Raw genomic sequence first — 23,272 nt, 5'->3', positions numbered from 1 at the left:
AGCGGGATATTTTTAATCTCTATGCCCATGAGGAGTGATGAAGCCTTGCCCACATTCCCAGTCAGATTAATAATGCGTACTGCGGGGGACACTGGGGCACAGCATGGGCAGTGTTGTTCCCAAGACTAGCTGACTGTGATCTGAAGCCGTTCATTTAAGCTGCTGGCACACCTCACTGTAAGTCACTGTAATAGGAGCATTATTCCTACAATAAAAGCTCTTGATGATTTATGCTAAACTTTATTAGGTGTTTATTGTACTTATTTTTTAGACTTCAACTTGGATGTGCCTATCTATCAACTTAGAGGTTTGTTGCATTGTGTGTTCAGTGATGCTCTTCTGCATACCATTGTTGTAATGTGTGGTTATTACTGTCACCTTCCTGTCAGCTTTGACCAGTCTGGCCATTGTTCTCTGACGTCTCTCATTAACAAGTATTTCCTGCTCGCAGAACTGCTGCTTACTGGATGTTTTTTTGTTTTTCACACCGTATTCTGCAAACTCTAGAGACTGTTTTTGACATACATTCCACAATCAAAGTCACTTAGATCCATTTTTTCCCCATTCCGTCATTTGGTCTGAAAAACAGCTGATCCTCTTGACCACATATGCATGCTTTTAGGGATTTAGTCTCTGCCAAATGGTTGGCTGATTAAATATTTGCATTAACAAGCTGGTGTAATAAAGTAAAAAGTTCTTAATAAAGTGCTAGGTGAGTGTACACACAAATATATTACTTCCTTCTCCAAACGCTTCTATTATTATTATTTTAACTGGACTTCAATTAGGTTTTATGCAAGCCACAGTAACCTGGATCTGTTTAACAATGTTCCGTTTCTTTTTTTCATATTGAAAATTATCGGGGGTGAACTACACATACACGTAAAATATGCATTATTTTAAGTATGTTATATATGCTGTGAGCTTGAGGTTTGTGTTATAATTCTGAGCGAAGCACTGGCTATACAGAGTACTGACTAAATCACCCAAGCTGTGAAAAACCTGTCTGTTCATGAGCAACGTGTTTTATCGCTGGAGGGAAGTGTCTCAATCCATCCAGCCTGTGATTAAGGCAATGTATTCAGATCGGAGACCTCGTGTTAGGAGCTCAGTGACTACAAATTGATCCTCAGAAAGTGGTCATACTCAGTGCATTTAGTGCATACTTGAGAAAATCAGGGTATTAAAAAGGCATTTGTTGAAGCCCTGCCCTGTATGTAGAGTAGTGGTCCAGACAGGACAGAACAGGTGATTTAGAGCCTTTTGTAAGGTGAGACAATCGTCCCTTTATCAAAAGGTTGCAGTGTTAAGCTTTGAAATAAGATCACATGAATTGGCATTAACTAATGTAGTTGTTAACTAACTACTGGGAAGCCAATATGCACAGCTTTGTTTATGTATTTGTATGTCATTAATTCATGTTACTACATTAGTTAAAGACAAGTCATATTGGAATGAAAAAACAAACTTGTATTTGTTAATGGTTAAATGATTATAAGGTTATCCTATGTATAAACATTCATGTAACTAATACATTAGTTCGTAGTTAAATACATTAATGAAAAGATAAGTTCATGCTTAATGCATTTGTACGTCAAATAATTGATGTTAAGAACTGTATTACTTAATGGCAGTTAATGTACTGTATCTTATGGTAAACTGTGACCAGCCCTACTCATGTCCAGCTAGACTGATCGCTGAATGAGCGTACATTCTCTAAAAAGCATAGATGTCACGGTTGCAGGCAGTTGATAAGAATCAGTGTGGTGTGCGTTACATGGGCTGTGGAGACCTTGTGACCTGCGGGCCCTGTTCCGGGGCATCCTGAGGGGGCTGACCTGGGGCAGGGGGGCGCCCCCCGGGGACTCGTTCTGCTCCGCGTGCCGGCGTGTCCCACATTCCTACACGGACAACTGCCGGCTGGACCGCCCCACAACCCCCCGGCAAACAGGCCCTCCTTCTCCTGGGAATACTGTAGCTATAGTCATTAGCAGCCACTGCGCCCCCCCCCCCCCCCCATTTAAATGCCTACAAAGCAGTAGCCTTTCAGTAGCTAAGCAATACACCTGTGATCATTTCACAAGGCAATCTGACTCATCGCCGTGGATACAATGCTATACAGCATCGTGACAAAGGTATTTCCCCCCCTTTCTGGTTTCCTCGATTATTGTTGATTATTGATTATTATTTGTCACATTGAATGGTTTCAGATCTGTAGGCAAAATGTAATTATAGGGGCTGTGCGTGGTTCGTGGGAAGGAAGCAGGGCAATCCGAGGCAAAACGCCTACTGGTTCACAACGTAGTCCAGCTGCGTGCCTACTTCACCAGTAGGTGTAGTGTTGGTTGCTAACAGCTGTTTCAAAACCTTGTTTGAGCTGGACAAATCATGTCAAGCTGGGAGCTGGTCTGAACTGGTCAACCAGCTAAACCCTGTCAAGCTGGGAGCTGGTCTGAACTGGTCATCCAGCTACCAGCTGTTTCAGCTGGGCATCCAATCCATTCCACTGCCATTCAACATTTTCGACACACACCTGATTGACACAGTCTCCCCCTGCTCCGGGGAGGTGGTGTGGCAAACCCTCAGATTTCATTTGGCCCGTCCTGCGGATCGATACCCAATGGCTTTCGGTCGCACGCTCCGTTGCTTAAATAATGGCAGCCAATCCAATTAGCAGCCGGAACATTTAATTACTGAAGTCTGAGGAGAAAAGGCGGCAGTTACTCTGCTCCCCGGCCAAAGCGTCCGGCTCCCCTCGCAGTGGTGAGAACGGCAGGGTTCATTTGGCAGAATTAGGCGTAAACTGATTACCGCGGTGATGAACGTCGCGTGTCACCTCTCACGGCTGCATACTGCCGAACTCTCAGCGAGCCAGCAGTGTCTCTTAAAATGGCTGACAGATACAGACAGCCCACTACAGAGTTTTATGTGTAAACCAATGGGAGGCTTGCGAGTGGGAGGCAGGCAGTTAGACGGAAGGTTTCAGCGGGCCAAACGATGGCAGGATGACGTGGAGTTTATGAGGCGCTACGATGGCGTAAAGCCTGAGTGAGTGACGGTCACAACAGAGCCCTTAAATTCCCTGCTGAAAAAACTCCACAAGCTGGGTTTTGAAACAGCGGGTAGCTGTTTGACTCCTTCAGACCAGCTCCCAGTTCGACATGCTTTAGCTGGTTGATTCGTTCAGACCAGCTCCCAGTTCGACATGGTTTATCTGGTTGACTCGTTCAGACCAGCTCCCAGTTCGACACGGTTTATCTGGTTGACTCGTTCAGACCAGCTCCCAGTTCGACACGGTTTATCTGGTTGACCAGTTCTGACCAGCTCCCAGCTTGACGTGGTTAGACCAGCTCAAGCTAGGTGTTGAAACAGCTGGTTTACCAGCTCATACCCAGCTAGACCGGCTCATACCCAGCTAGACCGGCTCATACCCATCTAGACCGACTCATACCCATCTAGACCGGCTCATGACCAGCTTGACCAGCTCAATTTTCAAGCTGGGCAAGCTGGCATAGCACAGCAGGGTCTGGAACTGAGTGGTTCCTATATATATCCTACAGGAGATCCATTAATTATTTTCGTACATCATGACCATTGGTATTCATTTGTTCACATCTCTAACTGACTATGGTACTGCAAAGCCAGTATAAAGAAAATTGAAGTTAAGTCTTATACTTGGCTTATATGCCAATTGTAGAATCTGTGGAGATGGGGAAGGGGGATCAAGAGATTAGCGATCTTAAATAAGACGTTTCATTCTCTGAACATGAGGAGAAGTCGCTGCTCCAGTCCCCACCGGTCAGTACACTGAGTGATGACGACAGTGTCACTGAATTGAGACGCTTGCAAATATTTTGCACAAATTAAACGTAACCGTTGCCAGGAAGCTAAAGGAACGGTCACCCTACTATTTGCTCTTCATATTTGTGGAAGCGAGTTGCTTTAATGAAATAAATATGCTCTTTTAACCACAAGCAGCACACTTGGCCACGCATGTCCAGCACCTGTCACAATGCCATGTTAAAGTGGGGCTTGTGTAATCAGCCAGTCAGCGAAGTCACTTTAGGGGATTAAGTTTATACGGGCAGAGAAATTCATCATTTAGCTGCAGAAGGCATGTACACAGACTCTCCAGAGCCAAACAAACGCCTGACTCCTCACTCCTCTAAACAGGCCCTGCAGTGTAGTGATTGAACATGGGCATCTTTGCTGAACCCAGGAGGAATTCCTGAGTGACCATCGAAAACAAAACAAGGTCTCGTTTTGACTAATGTGTCCGTACCCAGACCACACAGAGGTAATTAGGCTGCTGACCTCAAAGGCCATCTGGCATTAATAGGCACATCAGCACCTGTTCACTGTAACAAATTCCTCCCATACCCCACTGCCCCCTGTCCCCACATCCCCAACCAACTCTTTCTCTGAGACAAAAAGAGCGGGTCTAGTGCTTTAGCCACCACTACCTCCCCAGTCATATGCATACATACACACACACGTACATACATGCATACTTATGTACGTACATATAGACACAACTGCACACATGTACGCACAGACGAACACACACGCGTATTGTCTTTAGTTTAAAAAATACAAATAAAGGCAGAAGCAGTGCAGTCTCCCTCTCTCTCTCTCCTTCCCTCTCTCTCTCTCTCTCTCTCTATCTCCCCCTCTCTCTTCCTCTCTGTGACACACACACACACCCTGCTCTTAGATTGTCACAGGACACTGCATGTCCACTGCAGGTCTCACAGAAAGTTTCAAACTGGACTGCAGTTCTTACCTTGTCACCTTTATCCCCCTTCATCCCAGGGAGTCCTTCCAAGCCTGGCAATCCTTGCTCTCCCTATAAATGAAAAAATTGATAAAGACATAAAACTCACACACATAAATCCCTAACATCACCTTCCCATAAATGGCCAATAAATGCAACAGAAATGCAATACGGCAACCTTGCATGCACTCCTCTAAAGCGTTGTCACACAGCCCCAGGAGTTCGGGAGAAGGGGGGGTTGTGTCTCTGATTACAGCTGGGGTAAATGTGATTTAATTGGCGCTTTAATTTGTGCTTTGTTCGGTACACACCGGCAGCCCAGGGGAGCACACAGCAGGGGAGGGACAGGAACAGAACGCGTTCCCCGTCTCCAGAACACTCCGCGCCCCCGCACCTCGCTCTAAAACGGCCTACCTTCTCTCCCCGGCAGTAGCACGCGTCCCCACGACGGACGATCTGCTGGGACAGCATCCTCGGGAGGGGGCTGGTCACCGGCGCGGGCGGGGTGGCTTCCATGACCTCCGACGGAGCGCACTGCACAAAAATGATTTAATATTAAGGACACGCGTACTGCAGGTCTCAGAGTGGGTTCCCCCCCGGAGACGGAGTGAAGGCGGGACGGCGCCGGCGCCAGGCTGGGACGTGACCTGGTTCCACAGACCACAGGCTGCAGTACTGCCGCCAGGCAGAGGGGGGCAGCGTACCGTGGAGCCGGGCATCTCGCAGCAGGTCTCCTGCTCCGCCAGCCTGGGGTCGCAGTACACCAGGATCTGCTGCAGCTCAATCTGTACGACAGAGACAACATCCACACAACCAAAGTGATTCATCTCAATCAACTCACCACACTACAAAAAAAGTCTTTAGTATTTAGTATTTAGTATTTTGTTTCTTTTTTTCTCTTGAGTAGCAAATTTTAGCTTGTTTTAAGTTACTGTTCGCTTGAAAAGTGGAATTTTCTTACCCCATTGTCAAATGTGTCAAACTGTCTCAGCTCATTGTCAATACTGTAAAAATAAAAAACTGAGGTCCTGACTGATCCCATGATACTCACCGCAAAGAGCAGAGGGTTCCATACCCGGTCCCCTGATTTAATTGCCTTAAATGATTAAAATTGTTCTCTCCCTCTCCACCTCAGCTGATGTGTGGTAAGCATTCTGGTGCAAAATGGCTGCCACTGCATCACCCTGGTTTGTGGCTGCACATGGTGGTGTGTGAGGCAAGCGTCCCCCTCACTTTGAGTATGACAAAACGGCTTGAGTTTGACTTAGTTTGGGGTTTTTGTAGTGCAGGGCTCCATGTGTTTATGTAATACAGTACACAGTAAGTACGTGGATGTGTATAAAGCACAGTGCCTGCTACCAGACCACCAGCCTCTCAGCCCTGATGACATCACTGCATTGTAAGGGCCATTGTTTTCTCCTCCCACAGCGCTCTTTAGTGCCATCAAACCCCTCCAGAATGTCACAGCAACGTCCTGTAATGGAGGCCAGGAATGCTCCCGCTCCTCAGCCGCCCGCCGAGATGGAAACTTCACCCAAACATCACCCGAATTCTTCAGCTGTTACCGCGCAAGCTGCTCAGCCGTTTACAGAGCCCGGGCCAATCAGCCTTCAGTCACTCAAGGGTTCCGGGACCTAACAAATTTCGACCCGTCCGTCACGTTAATGGCGGTCTAAACACCCTGCCACTCGCATCTCACGCAACGTCCTGAGAGAGTGATTGAGATGGATGACTCGGGCTGGATTAAACATCTGGATCAAGTTCACGGTGACGGCAGTTCATCTGGCACTTCAGCGCCGAGCCCAAACCGCCGCCACCCCCCCCCCCCCGGGGGCCTCGTAAGACCAGCGGACCAGGAAAGCCTTCTCTTCACGGGCCAGCTGTCTGTTCGTCGCAAAGGACGGCAGAACTTTACAAAGCTGCAGCTTAGTGCAGACTGACTGAATAAAAATCGGTGATGGGCAAGCTTCACAAATCCCAAAAGCATCAACCCTTTATTATCAGTGGCTCACTGATGCCATAGTATGGAAAGCTAAGCGTATTGATTGGCAGGTCCTATGTCAGTGATTGGCAGTAGCTCATTGTAAGTGTTCCAGCTGTCTCTGAGCTGTTTTTTTAAGTAAAATACAGCAATGCCAGCTTGACCCACTTGTAAATTGAGCTGGTCAAGCTGGTCGTAAAGATGGTCTATCTGGCGATTAGCTAGTCAACCAGCAAAGTGCTGGTTGTGTGTTTGAGCTGGGGGCTGAGCTGCTAGCTGGTCAAAACATGGCTTGAGCTGGTCAAATATCTCAAGTTGGGAGCTGGTCGGAACTGGTCAACCAGCAACCAAGAAGCTGTTTCAAAACCTAGTTGGAGCGGTTTTTATCAGCAGGGGACTCACGTCCACGGGCCGCCCGTCCTCGATGCGCGTGGCGATGAGCGTGCGCCCCCCGGAGTCCACGGCGTCCTTCTCGTCGGTGAGGCGCCGCTCGATGAGCTTGCAGTCCATGTAGATGGACAGGATGCTGGCCTGCACCGTGACGCTCAGCTTGTGCCACTGCCGGTCGAACAGGGACTGCAGGTCCCGGCCCCGGAACGTGTAGTGCAGGCTGCTCTTCAGGAGGCCTCCCGCCGAAAACTCCACCACCTTCTTGCTGCCGTCAACGATGATGGACACCTGTGTGGTGGGACCGGTGAACCAGACCTGTGACAGCGCCGGACCGGACCGGACCGGACCAGGCTCAAATGCGTAACCGTTTTGGATTCAAAGAGCTTTCTGCGCTCGATCGATCGTGTGTGGTGCACCTGAGCCAACCTGGAGGACCAGACTGCTGGGTCTGCACTTTCTGAGAGTATCTACAATACACCAGGAAAGCTCAGTAAAGTGTTGAAAAGTGCTTGAATCCAAAACAATAATGTATTTGACCCTGGTGTGCTGCAGACATTGTCACACATTGTCGCACATTGCCTTGAGGCTGCTCAATGGTGCTAAAAGAACCATAAAAGCTATTTTCTGTTTGAAAACGACAGTTTTCCCAAAAGATGCCCTTTATCAAACCTGTTCCCTCTGTATTAAAAAGACCTGTGCACAGATACCCTACCTGTGAGCCTCCCGATTGGTCAGAAATCTGCCAGAGGTACCAGCGATCTTTCTTGGTGGTCTTTCGCAGGCGAAATATAGCCACCAGGGAGTATTCATCCGGGAGTCCGTTAGGAAAGACAAACCTGAAACAGCAGGAGCCACAAAACGGGAAGTTAGGAGGAAGAAGGAAGAAAGGGAATGCTGGATTGATGAAGAGCAGAGAAGTGGAGAGGTGGATAGACACTTTGATGGTGAGGTGAGCCGCTATAAAATTGACAGGCGGAGATATGGGGTTACACTCTCTGAAATAGAGGTACTAAAAGTGCCTAAGGAGGTATAAATGCTTGTCTCAAGAGCGGTACCTGATCGGTGCATAAAATGGTACCCATAGCCAGCAATAGATAACTCATTTGTAGCATGTTTGCATGGAAAATCAACTCATTTGTACGTGAAGGGAACATTACTGTACTTTCAGGGTACATTTGGGACATTTCATCCTTGAAGAACAAAAATGTACATCCATTTTCATTTTATTTCAGAGAGTGGACAGTATTAGAAAGATGGACAGTGACACACTGTGACCACAGACACGCTGGAAACAGTGGGAGTGATGGATGCTGTCATGGGGGGAAGGAACCTAATCTAACCAGCCCCCTTCATATATTCAAACAGACATTTGTGTTAGGTGGGAGACAGAGCAATCACAGCGCTCTATTGTTGTACGAGACACCTTATCCATGGTAACTTACTGCACATGCCTGCCTCATGATAAATGGAAACAACATGGCCTTTGCTAAAGCGGTTAGCGTTTTCTTCAGGCTAAGAGCTGTACTCAGGGGAGTCGTAGCAGCGTCTCGCCGGGGATTTGAACCGGAAGCCCTGTTCTTAGGAGCTCTCCAACTGCTGTTCCACTCTACACTCGCACGGGCAGCCCGAGCGTTAAACCGTAATCCCGGCCGGTCTGATTGCAAGTCTTGGGATGTAATTTAGTCTCTAAACGGTTGTGAGCAGTGGGAAGCCCTGTCTGGTCACCACAGACCCTGCGCTACTGAGCAGGCTAGCCTGAATATGACAGCGGGATTACCAGGCTATTTCTAAATCGTATTCCAGGATGAGTGCTAATACTTACTTCTTGTCTGTGAATCAGGGAATGTCACTGGAGCTAGGTGCCTTCTCAATGGTCTGACTCATCCACTGCAGCTGTCATTTTGACATTTGTCCTTTTTTGTTTAAAAAAAATATAGAAATAATCTAACAAATTCAGTGATTAAATAAAAAGGTTTGGTTAAAAAAAGAGCCTAAATTCCCCAAATTAATTTTTAAAAGCATAGCTTTATTAAGTAAGAACAATCTCATTATGGAACATCGTCTGACTATGTTTTTCAGGTTGAGACTACAGGCAAAGAAACATATTTAAATATAATAACAGAAATTATTTTAGAGGAATGCAGCTCACATATAATGCATATCCACATAAAAATGTTTTGATTTTATGTCAGTTATGATTTATTCAGCATATCTAATTTTGTTTAGTGTACTCGTGATATAAAAGCAGGACTGAATTAATATTGATCCATATGTTGAACGTATTGGAGTAGTGTACTTTCATCCTCACGATAAAGGACACCATCGAGTCCATTATTTTGTTCATTACCGAATACCATAATATGACATGATTTATGTACATGGCTCAGATGTTATTTTCTAAATAGCATACATTTATACAACTGTGCAATATTTATTGCAGGAATTCAGTTTAAATGCAATGATCGAAGAGTACAACATCCCTGTCCTACCATGAAATCTAACCTGTAACCTCCTTAAATCCATCTTCTTATCTTCCACAGCATACTGCAGCCCTTGCCTCTACAGCACATAATCCATGATTTATACTGATAACAGCATAAGGGAAAGAAACTGAAAGCGATGTCTGTGTGAGAAGCGTGCCTTAGTTCTCTCAGAAAAGTATCAAGTATCAAGTGACTTTGCATGAGCCCCTCAGAGACAGATGAAGTCCTGGACTAAAGTGAGTTTAGTGTGGATAATTCCCATTTAAAATTGAATTTAGATCAGGATTAGGCTTAATCTCTGTCTGTGAAACCAGCCCTTTCTGTTCCTTCAAATGAGTAAGCTTCGTTACAAAATATTACAACTTTCAAAGTATTCACAACTTCCTTCATATTCAAGGCAATGCAAACGCAAACCTTGTCCACCACAAACCCCGGTCCTAGAGAGCTACTGGGTCTACTGGTTTTTGTTTTCACCTTAAAATCAGCACCCTGTCGAGACCCAGGCAACCAGGTGAGGTGAGTTAACTGAGAAATCAACTACTCTAACTGATTAATTAAGTGCCGGGTAACAACAAAAACCAGCTGACCCTGTAGCTCTCCAGGAACTGGGATAATTGAGGTACTACAGCGTGGAACTGAACAGTACTCTAATTAAATGCATGGAAACTGCCTCTGCGATAGACACACGGCCCATCTCCATTCATCGCTCTGAAGCCAGAGTGAGGCAGCTCCGCACACACCAGGACCGTGGCAGCCAGAGGGAGAGGCTGAGCGAGCTCTTTGTTGGCGGAGATGAGGAGCGGGAGCGGCTGGGGATGAGGAGCGGGAGCGGCTGGGGATGAGCAGAGGGAGTGGGTGGGCTGGGGATGAGGAGCGGGAGCGGCTGGGGATGAGCAGAGGGAGTGGGTGGGCTGGGGATGAGGAGCGGGAGCAGCTGGGGATGAGCAGAGGGAGTGGGTGGGCTGGGGATGAGGAGCGGGAGCGGCTGGGGATGAGCAGAGGGAGCGGGTGGGCTGGGGATGAGGAGCGGGAGCGGCTGGGGATGAGCAGAGGGAGCGGCTGGGGATGAGGAGCAGGAGCGGCTGGGGATGAGCAGAGGGAGCGGGTGGGGATGAGCAGAGGGAGCGGCTGGGGATGAGCAGAGGGAGCGGGTGGGGATGAGCAGAGGGAGCGGCTGGGGATGAGCAGAGGGAGCGGGTGGGGATGAGCAGAGGGAGCGGCTGGGGATGAGGAGCGGGAGCGGGTGGGGATGAGGAGCGGGAGCGGCTGGGGATGAGCAGAGGGAGTGGGTGGGCTGGGGATGAGGAGCGGGAGCGGGTGGGGATGAGGAGCGGGAGCGGGTGGGGATGAGGAGCGGGAGCGGGTGGGGATGAGGAGCGGGAGCGGGTGGGGATGAGGAGCGGGAGCCGGGAGCTGAGTGGCTGTCCTGCAGAGGCTGCCGGGAGGGAGAGAGCGTGCCCCAGACAGACAGGTCTGGAAATGAGTTTCTGCTATAATACATCATCCCCACTCCCCTGTCCTCCTGCGCTGTGCCACCATGGGCCCCGAGCATTATTAAAATGATATATGCACCCGGTTAAAGCTATAGCGGGATCAAATGCTTTTGTCAGGAGGATAGAAGCAGAGGGGAAAGGAAGTTAAGCGTGTGTGTGTGTGTGTGTGTGTGTGTGTGTGCGTCACATGACAGAGGACAACTGAGGTATTCTTCCCTGGGGGAAAATGCTTCGCACACTTGAGAAATGGGTTCAAAATTTTTAAAAAATAAAAATAAAAATAAATAAATAAATAAATAGAAATTGAGGACACAAGTCCTCAGTTGGTTTAAGAGGAAGGGTTACCGTGGTGACATTCGTGGTCCCAAGGGCCCCTAATGACTCCTGCTGACATGACAATTAAAGAGGAACTGATGTCACTTAAAGGCCCAATCGATGCTACATGGATGACAACTAACTACCTTGTGGATCATGGTACGTTTTTTTATGTTTTGCACTGGGGTCTTGATAACCTGGGAAACAACTTTTCTCTGCCTTTGTTACTGTTGCAGTTCAAATAATGCCAATTCCCAGTACATCTGAGGTAGTTCTGCATTATTTATTTGGCAAAGTGATAGCTAACGATTCCTTCCATATTATAGTGAGTGAGTTAATATTGAGTGGGCTATAATGTCTCTGAGTAGCACCTTTTTCACAGTCATGTAATGCTGCTGACATCCACAGACAGGGAGAATGAAGAACAAGACTTTGATTTTGTGGACAGAGGGCGAGTCCACAGAGACTGACCCTGGAGACCTTTCAGGGTCAGAGGTGGTTAAGACTCGACGACCCGCAGTTCAGCCGACAGACGTCTGCGGCCCGCACATAAAAAGGATGCACAAGTCAATTATGTCAGGTCTTTGTGCATGGTGTGTGTGTGTGTGTGTGTGTCTGCATGTGCGTGCGGGTGTGTGCGTGTGTGTGTGTGTGTGTGCGTGTGTGCGCGTGTGTGTGTGGGCGTGTGTGTGTGTGTGTGTGTGTGCGTGTGTGTGTGTATGCGTGTGTGTGTGGGGGCGTGTGTGTGTGTGCGTGTGTCTGTGTGTGTCTGTGTGTGTGCGTGTGTGTGTGTATGTGTGGGCGTGTGTGTGTGTGTGCGTGTGTGTGTGCGTGTGTGTGTGTGTGTGCGTGTGTGTATGTGTGTGTGCGTGTGTGTGCGTGTGTGTGTGGGCGTGTGTGGGCGTGTGTCTGTGTGTGCGTGCATGTGTGTGTATGTGTGGGCGTGTGTGTGTGTGTGTGTGTGCGTGTGTGCCTGTGTGTGTGCGTGTGTGTGCGTGTGTGTGTGAGCGTGTGTGCGTGTGCGTGAGTGTGTATGTGTGCAAATAAAGGTATGCAAATAAAGTGCCTAAATGTTTGTTGCTGGGCCATTACCCCATAGATACATGAAATTGTACCCCTCGCCAGCAATATATAATTAATTGCTTTTTTAACTTGGAAAACTAATTTGCACCCAAAGAGAACATGACTGAATTTTCAGGGTACATTTGGGAAATGTACCTCCACTGTCACTTTATTTCTGAGAGTGTGTGAGTGTGGGTGAATGCGTGTCTGTGCATCTGTGTGTGTGATGTATGCATCTGTGTGTGTGTGTGTGTGAGGGAGAGGGAGGGGCAGTGGGGGAGGGAGAGAGAGAGAGAGAGAGAGAGAGAGAGAGAGAGAGAGAGACAGAGACAGAGACAGAGACAGAGACAGAGATAGGCCAGAGTTTCATGAAGACTGATTTCACTTTCAGTCGAGTGCCTTCATTGCGAGCATTTCCTGTGTTTTGTAAACAGATTTAGCATTTCTCTGAGTCTTGAGTCCTCACCTTAAGCTCTAATCTCATTAAAAGCGCACACTTATAAAAACACACAAAAGCGAGATGCATGGCTAATTGCTACTTGGGAAGATTTTAATTGAACTCTTTACCACCTTGCCTGGTATCTTGAGAGCTGGAGTATCAAGCAGACCACACACTCATAACCAAAGCTGTAATTAGGGCCTACACAAATGCCAGGCTTATTTAAGCAGACTGAAAGCAAGGGCATATCAGAAATTGAAGAAGTTTGTGGTGAAAAAAACAACAACTGCTAGGTTTAGAATCCAGCAGCAAAGTGGATACGCTGAAGTCACATTGCATTTGTGGGTGTTTTTAATCCTCTTGGGAAAGAGTATGCAAGCAGTGGGAAACTGCAAACGTGAGCAATCTCAGTCCTTTGTTCCTGGTAATGGTGCAAAGTATCGTCAATGTACTCCGTCATGGTGTGTTAAGAGCTCTCGTGTCTGGCGGAAACACACCACACAACACGACAAAGCCACAGCCGTGTATCCGCGCTGTAAAATCCAGATATGACAAAGTATGAGCTGGTCATAAAGTTGGTCTAGCTGGGTATGAGCTGGTCAACTGCTGGTAGCTTGTCTGACCTGGTAGCTGGTTAACCAGCTTCTAGCTGTTTCAAAACATAGCTAACCATGTCAAGCTGGGTGCTGGTCTGAACTTGTCTACCAGCTAAACCCTGGTTTCATCCTGAATTTGGCACACCTGACTCCACTAACTAGCAGCTTGATACAGATATCTAGCTGTTGAGTGAGGTGTGCTTTGTTTGGGGTGGAGGGAAAACCTACAGGACGGTGGCTCTCCAGGTACAGGGTTGGTGACCACTGAGCTAAACCCTGTTGCGCTGGGAGCTGGTCTGAACGGGTCAAACAGCGACCAGCTTTTTCAAAACCTAGCTTGAGCTGTTTTTTCAGCAGGGATGTCAGAACTGCAGCAGGGGCCAAACAGAAAAAGGACCTAAACAAAACAACATCTCACAGGTGCATACGCAACAGACCACTGTCCGGCCCCACAAAAATAGCACCAATCTCAGAAGCACAAACGTGTCGACAGACGGCAAAATGTAATTTAGGGCTGGAAAATACACTTAGGGGGGTTAAATTTGGACAGCAGGAACTGACCTAATCCTTCATCTCGTAAAAAGCATGGTAAGGAAGGGAGGAGGCTTCGGCCTGCCTGTAACAGTATCAATCAGGCCTCCGGGCAAACTGACCGCAGGCCAGACCTGTGAAAGGCGAGACCAGCGCCATTTCCTGGGGGCAAAGTGAGAGATGTTTGGAGTTCAGACAGGGAGGGGGGACAGACTCCTCGTTCCCTACCCCCCCTCAACCCCCCCTCAACCTAAACCTCTCAGCTGACGAGCACCATCAACTGTCAGCACGCTCAAATAATTGGAGATAAAGACTCCATGGATCTTACACCCAACAACCCAACCGTCACCCTACCCCCCCCCCTCCCCCCAGCAGAAGGAGCAGAACCCAGTGGGGTTCTGGCACGGGGGGGAGGTCCACGGGCCGAGAGGGAAGAGGATACGCTGTTGTGGGCTTTGCTTTGGATTCGGCGGGGGCAACAGATCGCAAATCACCTGCCGTGCCGATTCGCTCGCTAGCCACCGAGAGGGGACGGTGTGTTTACAGTTGTGTGGGTCTAAAAATACCTCCCTTCCTCCTCCGCGGTGGGAGAGTTCTTTTACAGGGGCAGTGTCAGTCCGCAGAACGGAGTTTACAACGCCGGACCTAAAGAGCAACACCTGCTCCTCAGTCAGGAGTCTGTGTGCTGCTTGGCTAAAATCGCGTTACTCTACATGTTCCGGTATAACAAATATGTAAATGGATTTTTTGTTACAGGTCTGAAACAGCTGAAACACAAGTTAGAGAAATGGGACAGTAAAGACTGGTAATTAGATGTCCTGAATAATTGATTCACTGATGGATTTTTGATTCGTCATAGGAATGCTAAAAATGTTCTTGTGAAGACATACCAGGCTGAGAACAACACAAAATACTATTTTTAGCCACACTAGTTTCTTTGTCTCATAAAATTCAGACAAAACTCTGTCTTCCACTTAAGACAATGATACAAACAAATAATTACACAGGGCAGACCTACATATCAGTCAAAACTTCGACAAACCTAACTCCAAGAAAAACAAAGCTATACAGCACTATGACTGATAAAGAACCTGCCACAGCAACAGCGCAGGGACAATTTCAGTATCTGCTATTAAGGTTACTTGCATGACTACACACAGGAAACTATAAAGCCAGGAGCCTATGATGTTGTAAATCAGTGATTCCCAATCCTGTTCCTCGAGATCTACTGTTCTGTCGACGTTAATGTGTGCGTAATTTGGCACAAATTATTCTACTAATTAGCAGCTCAATAAGATCTACACTGCAAAAAAGTGTGCTTTACAAAGTGTTTTCGGCTAATAATGAGACTTCAATTTTATTAAATCACGTGGAAAATATTTGTTTGCTTTAAGATACACTTTGCTTGACAAGTGATATGTTCTTATTTCCCCATTGGCAAATCCTGAAATGAGTGAAAATGTCTCACCTCACTGGGAATATTTGTCTTATTTAAAGTACAAGTTATAGAAATAAGATCAAAGTCTTGTTTTAAGAAGAAACACAAGACTACTCTTGTTGAGACTTGTTTTTGAGTAGCTACTGCATGAGGTGTGCTTTGTTAGTTGGAGTGAAAACGATCAGCACAATACATCTCCAGGAGCAGGGTTAGGACCCACTGCTGTTCGTTATATTTCATAGCATTTCTTTCTGAAACATTATCTAACGTTGGAACATCAGCAGGACATGGTTTTTCCCAAAAGCGGCGCTCCCTTCCGCACGTCTTCGGTCAGGTCTCCGCCCCAGCGTTGGCCCTCGCTCATTAACGGAGCCCAGATGGAATAATCTCTTTCAGAGGCAGGGAACTGCGGACCACCTCATGTCAACCTGCCAGGAGCCTGTCTTAAAGGTCTGTCTTTTTCCTCCGGATATGAGCCCAGCCGTGGGCAAACCAACACCCTGAGAAAATATTAGTTTGCAAGCGGTGAAATGCAATATCGACTTGGCGCCTTCTCAAATCTCGGATGCTCCATCGGTGCAGGGGGTTATTTTGTGCGGCGGGCTGAAACGAGTCATTTAATATAGGATGCCCCCCGGTGACTCCCCCTCCTCGGACTTTGGTACAGTACCTCTTGGAAAGATATTCCAGCTTCAGCTTGCACTTCCAGGCCAACACATATAAGCACACCCAACAAACCCAACAAACCCGCAGCATGTTTCCACAACGGAAAAAAAACACACGGAAATGCACTACTGATGCCACATCATGCGACGCGTGTCAGGAAATGACACATCGGACTGTAATAAGCTTCAGCTGTTATTTATGCCATTGACAGTGAATGGCCAATGATTTACATTTATTTGTGCTGCACAACAGGTTTAGCATTAGACAGCAGTGTTGACTTTACCTGGCCCTGTTGAAAACAGAGACAGTATACTTTACGTCTTTGTCAATGTAACAGGGCCTGAAAAAGTCAAAACCGTCATAGTCAACCCTGCTGAAAAAAAACATCTCAAACTAGGTTTTGAATCAGCTGGTATCTGGTTTACCATTTCAGACCAGTTTAGCTCATTGACCAGTTCAGACCAGCTCTCAGATTGACATGGTTTGAACGCCCAATCTATGTTTTGAAACAGCTGGAAACTGGTTGACCAGCTACCAGCTCAGACAGGCTACCGGCACTAGCTGGTTGACCAGCTCATTCCCAGCTAGACCAGCTTATGACCAGCTTGACCTGCTCAATTGTTAAGAAGGACAAGCTGGCATCGCTGGATTTTACAGCAGGGAACTAATTCCTGACATTGGCTCAGGCGGTAAAAGCAGTCGTCTGGCAGTCGGAGGGTTGCCGGTTCGATCCCCCCGGGCTGTGTCGAAGTGTCCCTGAGCAAGACACCTAACCCCCAAATGCTCCTGACGAGCTGGTCGGCGCCTTGTATGGCAGCCAATCGCCGTCAGTGTGTGAGTGTGTGTATGAATGGGTGAATGAGAAGCATCAATCGTACAGCGCTTTGGATAAAGGCGCTATATAAATGCCAACCATTTACCATTTACCATTCCTGGAATACTGAACCCCAGGAATGTGACTTTATCTGAAAGCGATGGGAGGCGAACGGGCTGTGGCTCCACTCACTCGGTGGGCTTGATGAGGGGCGTGCTGCCCAGGCGGAAGGACGGCCGGTCCTCGGTCACGGTCCCTTTCCGCAACAGGAACTTCTCTGTCAGATCAAATCCTGCACACAGGAAGCGGGCACATATCAACAGCAGCACAGCACACGTCTAATTTTGGGAGAGTGCTCCCCAAAGACGAGAGTCCTCAAACCACCCACCACTCCCGCTTCCCTCCCCCCGCCCCCCGACCCGATGACATCATCGTGCGAAACCAGCGCTACGGTGGCAGCGCTAGGAATTCTGTTTATCGAAGGGAAGCGGAAAAACGTAGCGATAGCTATCCATCATTTGGCAGAAACACAAGATGCATTAATACTGATTCCACCAGCAGATCATCTGGCACCATTTCAGTTTTAAATGCCAATGGACCCAACGATACATTTAGCCTGCAGCTATAGCACTTGGCACAAGCACTGGCCATTAGTCCCACCTGAGATTTTAAGCATGAACCCCCAGGATATGCATCAGTCAAAATGCTACTGTGTATGACCATATTGCACGTATGTACGTGATTTAGCATACTGATTCAGTGCTACCCCAAAATAAAATTGGCACCTTTTCAAATCTCGGATGCTCCATCGGCGTGGGAGGGTATTTTGTGCGGGGGGGTTGAAATTAGTAATTAAATATATGAATGCCCCCCGGTGACTTCCCCTTCCTTGGACATTGGTACAGTACCTCTCTGAAAGATATTCCGAGAGGTACCGTACCAATAAAGTTGCACTTTAAAAAAAATTATGTTATTGCAATAAATTTAAATAATATTATTACAATTACATTTTCAACTTGAAACAAAACTTCCACTGATCCAACATAACCTTTGCGATGCTTACCTGTGATTTCGTGAGACTTCAGACGCTGGACAAACCGGCTCTCTTCTATTCTTAAAGTAGGGCACGAATCATCTACAAATCAAATTCACATAGGTCACACGTTAAGACAAGGTTAAATGGCACCACAGGCTGTTCAGAGAAATGTCATCAGCCGTTTACCTCCAGGGTTCACTGACTTTTCATCTGGAGCTCTCCTGAGACCGCAGCCCAGTGACTGAGGAGCTCGGCCTCGGTAAAATGGCTAAGGTCAACAGCTACTACAGGCTAGACCACAGCGGCTAATTAGCACACTAGCACAAATAGGTAGTGAAGAATAAATGGAACCACCAATGTAAAGTCAATTAATACGATGTCATCCCATTATACGAAGCTAGTTCAGCCCGTATTCCCCAAGGTACACTCTACCAGGATCTGGGATTCTACGGGAGCAATACGACCGCACAGGAGAAAGCCAATCAACTCCCCAGCTAACACGAAACATTGTTCTTGCCTTGTACTGATAATGTTCTAACATTGACAAGACATTTCAGTAATGTTGTGAGGACATTCTGTGTTGGACTCAAATGATGTTCCAGAACATCCCATGAATTCAGAAGGCCGTGGAAAACAGATAACAACCATGTTATGCTGCTGAAGCAGCTGGATATCTACCCCTGCTGTGTCTGTGGCGGTGAAGTCACCCCGAAAGACATCCCTCTCCGCAGGGTATAAAGGCTTTAACACGGGGTGAAGATGATCAATCAGGACCATATAACTGACACCGACCCTGCCTGGAAGCACACAGTGGGTCAAGATAACCACAGAACAGCCAGAACCCTTCCCCACTGGATCTACTGATGTTCATTACCTATACACGGACACCACAGAACACCCAGAACCCTTCCCCACTGGATCTACTGATGTTCATTACCTATACACGGACACCACAGAACACCCAGAACCCTTCCCCACTGGATCTGGTACTTCACTCTTATGTTTACTACCTGTACACGGATGCCTGTGCATGTAGTTTCCGATACTGACATATTGCATAGTTCATGAAATATTTAAATATAAACAAATTACGAAGAGGATGTTTTCAGTTTGCTCCATCGTGGACCCCTGTGGATCTTCAGACACCTGTTTCGGAGTTTCATGTAAATCATGTGATCAGTTTCATGTAAAACGCCACAGGCAGTGTTCAGAGTGAGGGAGCGCACACACACAGAAACACATACACACACGCAAACACACACACGGGCACACACACACATGCATGGCATGCCCACACACACAAACACACACACGGGCACACACACACATGCATGGCATGCCCACACACACAAACACACACACGGGCACACACATACGCATGCAAGCACACACACACACACACACATGCATGCATGCTTGCACTAACACACTCACACACAGACACACATGCACATGCACACATGAATGCACGCACTGTTGCATGAACACACCTGAACACACACACTCACACACATTATAACATTATATGATTTATAAAGCCATGGTTCACCGCAACAAGCAAACCATTTTCCCTGGGTTTACTTTTTTAAATATTGGTGCCCTCACTGTCCTCAGTATCCAGTCAACAGAACCATAAAAATAAATAGATCATAAACAAAACCGAGAGAGCCATCATACCGTATATAATCATTGATGTGTCAAATATTGATCTGCCAAAAGTTCAGGGATATAAGTTTTAATTCTCACCCACTATATGTGGCCACTTCATATTTCCTAATCTTTATCATAAAGACACATAAGATGAATGCTAATAATATATATAATATATGAATCTCCTCTGAACATATGTCCAAAATGTCATCCAAAAGACAGATACGATGTATGTATCATCTCTGAACATAAAAAGGTTTAAGCTCTTTCCATCTCATACAACACTCACAATTTGTTTTCCAAAGCAAAGAGAAAGAACAAGAGGGGGTAAATTATATCAGCCCAGTGCAACAGCGTCAGCCAAGCTATTCAATCTGCTGTCATACTCTTCCATTTGTGTTTGACATGTGTTTTTCTGGGGTTTTTTCTTCTTCAGTTTTCCATGGCAGCAACCATGAATTAGACTTGCATGAGCAAACAACCGACACAAGAATGTGATTGTGTTGCATAATTTCAGAATCGCTTGAAGTCTCTGAAACCTGGAAGCGTAACAGCACCTGTGTTAGTACGGCACTCTCAGAAAAAAATGGTTCCAAAACCTGTTGATTCCACAGAATTAGCCTTTATCTTCACGGGTTCTATGTGGAGTAAAATGGCTCCTTGTCTGGGAGCTTCCACACTTCACGTCTATGACAGAGGGCTCCATAAAGAACTGGAAAGGGTTCCTCTATGGAGACAAGCCAAAGAACCATTTTCTGAGAGTGTTGGTGAAAACAGGGTTCTGTTTTGGCCAATCTGTTCTGGCCAATCGCATTGTGAGTGGCAGTATGTTTACATACTACTGGCTCTGACATAGGCTGACATTAAAACTTCACAATGCACAATTGTGAGGGTGTATGGCTGAGAGTAAAAGTGAATGAATGAAACACAAAGACAACCTAATGAAATAAGATAAAATAAAGCCACAGAAAGCTGACTCACTGATTTATGCATTTGTGTTTATGCCGTTGATGACATGCAGAAAATCAGCCCCATTGTCCTTCAATCAGTGCATTGTGACACCAGGATGTGGAGTTTGTGTCCAAAATGCCACCAATTCTGTTAGCAGTACGATTTCAAAATATTCTCGCAAAATTATTCCTTTCAAAGGCAACCAGACACACCAGTCTGCATAATTCATGACTGCTGTTTGGAGACTGAAAAAGAGTGTCAAAACAGCTCAATCGCAGTTCTGGGGGCAGCCTGGTCAGGTATCTGAAAGTCTAAGACAAAGATCATCAAATCACGGGCCAAGGACTGCTGGTTTTACACCCTCCCTTTACCGAGGAGTCAGGTGTGAAGACCACTCTGTAGAACTAATTGTTCAGCTAATAACCTGAGAGAAAAGAAAACCAGGGCCAGATTTGGATTCAAGGTCCAGATTTCATGATGGCTGGTCTAGGAGAGGCTGAGCAGCACTGGGCACTTTGAGCCTCTTCAGAGCTAAAGTTGGCAACACGAGCAAGGCCACAAGCAAAATAACTGAAATACTCAGGGATGCAAAAATGGTGCTGTACCCGTGATCTCGTTTCCGTAGCCCACTGAACGATGTAAATATTTCACTTATAGGATTACATGAGATTTTAACATCCCTCCATAGTATTCTGAGAAATAGGGAAATCTATACCACCCACAGAAAGTTCTGTAACCAGATGAAAATGTCCATATACTGTAACTGTCCACGTGTGGATATGCAGGCCACATCAAACCAAACGCTCTGTGATTAAAACATGACGCTACTCTAATTGTTTCATGCAGGCAAACAGTAGGAAGCATCCATTGTCAGCACAGCTCCAAGTTCCTTTCCATACCCTATAAACTAACAGGGGAAATGAAGGTCTGCTTCTCGACCGTCCTCTCAGCCCGTTGACAGCATACATACCTGTTCTCTCGCTGACCGCCATTCCAAAAGTAAAAGGAATGGCGCTAACAATCCCGAGAAAAATAGTCCATCTTAGCAGGTGACACATGTCTTCTCTGGCGCACGTGAAATGGCCTCTTGAAAACCTACAAACAGATGGAAGGGAGCCATTTAGTCATGTTTTTCTTTAGTATTATTATTATTATTATTACTGCGCATGGGACATAATAATACTTCTTCCTTTTCAGAGGAATTTGTCTTCTATCTAAATTATATTACGCCATATACTAAACAGTGTAAGTCGCGCAAAGAGGAGTAAAACACGTGGCTGAACATATAACGCCCGTGCACGCCGTCACTGTGAATGACAGTTGTGTGTCATGTCAAACACGCAGAGAAAAGTTTTTTTTAACGGATTCCAGTGTTACATTTCACCCGTTAGCCTGAATCATCACCGGTCTGGAATGGCAGGAATCTCTAAACAATGTCGAAAGTCACCAGCAAAAAATAATAATAATAACAGCACATCAATTGTAGTGTATTCAGTCCCCTAACTTCACTTCAGTAGCCTATTGTAGGCTAAATGTAGCCATCGCATTACACCTGAACTGAACACAGTAATTTGATTAACTACTCATGGGATACAATCAGTACCAACACCTTTCTTTACGAATACAACCCGCGTGTGCTTATTCATTCATAGCTTCCTCCCGTCCACGCTGACCAGGGGTTGTTGACCCTCTTTCTGAACATGAACCCGAAATAGGGATTTGCTGTGATACTATCCGTTTCGGAGCAGCGCTGCAATCCCATTAATAAATAGGCGAGTGATTAAGGGATCACGTGGACCTATCCCCTAAAACGGCACTCATAAAGGCGCACAGCCAAACATTCCGAAATCTTGTCTATCACTTGATCCGCGCTGCGGATAAGTTTACTTCGCAGTTCGTTTGCCGTCCAAATAGGAAGAGGATGAGTGGCACTGAATATTTGCCACAAAAAATAAAAGGTATAGCACTGGACCAATTACATTTAAATAAAAATCGGTGCGTAAAAGATGCACTGTGGTCCTAAAAACTTTGTCATCTTTGGTTTGTATTTTGCTCCTATGCTTAATTACTCTTATTTTTATTCTCCAGGCCATTGAATCAGTCTTAATCAAGTAACTAGAAACAATTTGCTATATTAGCGTGAATTTCTATAAGCAATTATATTTTAAATACCCTAAGTACCGGACACGGTATCTTTAAGGGCTTTATACGGCTTGTGTCCCAGTTTTCGATTCGGGCAGCCTGTTTTGGGCTTCGGTGTTCAGAACAGGACGCAGCAGAAAGGTGTCACAGTGCGCGGACGTGTTTTCCTTCCCACCGGAATGTTCATAAATCAACGCGCGAGGCGCAGTGTCTTTGCCCAGAATATATTATCTTCAGAAAGCGCAAGACTTAATAAAAGTGCCTTTTCGGTTTAACAAGCTTTACAACCAAGCAATTGCGATCCGCATTCACACGGTTCCGTTTCAGCCGGCGCTGTTGTTTCATATAGGAACACTGCAGAAGATGATGTCCATAAATCGATTAATGAGGCTACGCTGAATGCAAAAGCATGAAGACTCAGTCATCCTTAGATACTTACATATCCCGTGAAAGTTTCCTCCAAAGCACAAAAAAACAATCCTTTAGGGGTTATGGACACATGTTCAAGTCA

The 23,272-nt window shown here is 46.4% G+C and overlaps 1 protein-coding gene across 1 annotated transcript in view; it reads right to left on the bottom strand.

Annotated features, from left to right (window-relative positions):
* LOC133118567 (collagen alpha-1(XXII) chain) overlaps positions 1-22,289 on the bottom strand; it is a 115,676-nt gene extending 93,387 nt beyond the window's left edge. Inside the window, exons 1-9 of the mRNA XM_061228668.1 lie at positions 22,229-22,289; positions 21,590-21,714; positions 18,046-18,117; positions 17,175-17,274; positions 7,858-7,981; positions 7,158-7,433; positions 5,479-5,559; positions 5,189-5,308; positions 4,784-4,846 (exon numbers count right to left, since the gene is read on the bottom strand). Of these exons, the coding sequence (XP_061084652.1) occupies positions 4,784-4,846; positions 5,189-5,308; positions 5,479-5,559; positions 7,158-7,433; positions 7,858-7,981; positions 17,175-17,274; positions 18,046-18,117; positions 21,590-21,677 (924 nt within the window). The 5' untranslated portion in view covers positions 21,678-21,714; positions 22,229-22,289. The remainder of the gene's footprint in view (positions 1-4,783; positions 4,847-5,188; positions 5,309-5,478; positions 5,560-7,157; positions 7,434-7,857; positions 7,982-17,174; positions 17,275-18,045; positions 18,118-21,589; positions 21,715-22,228) is intronic.
* Between the last annotated feature and the right edge of the window lie 983 nt (positions 22,290-23,272).

This window comes from Conger conger, chromosome 18 (assembly GCF_963514075.1).
Source record: "Conger conger chromosome 18, fConCon1.1, whole genome shotgun sequence".
Classification (NCBI taxonomy): domain Eukaryota; kingdom Metazoa; phylum Chordata; class Actinopteri; order Anguilliformes; family Congridae; genus Conger; species Conger conger.
The sequence above is the reverse complement of the archived record's forward strand: the minus strand, read 5'-3'. Positions and strand labels throughout refer to the sequence as shown.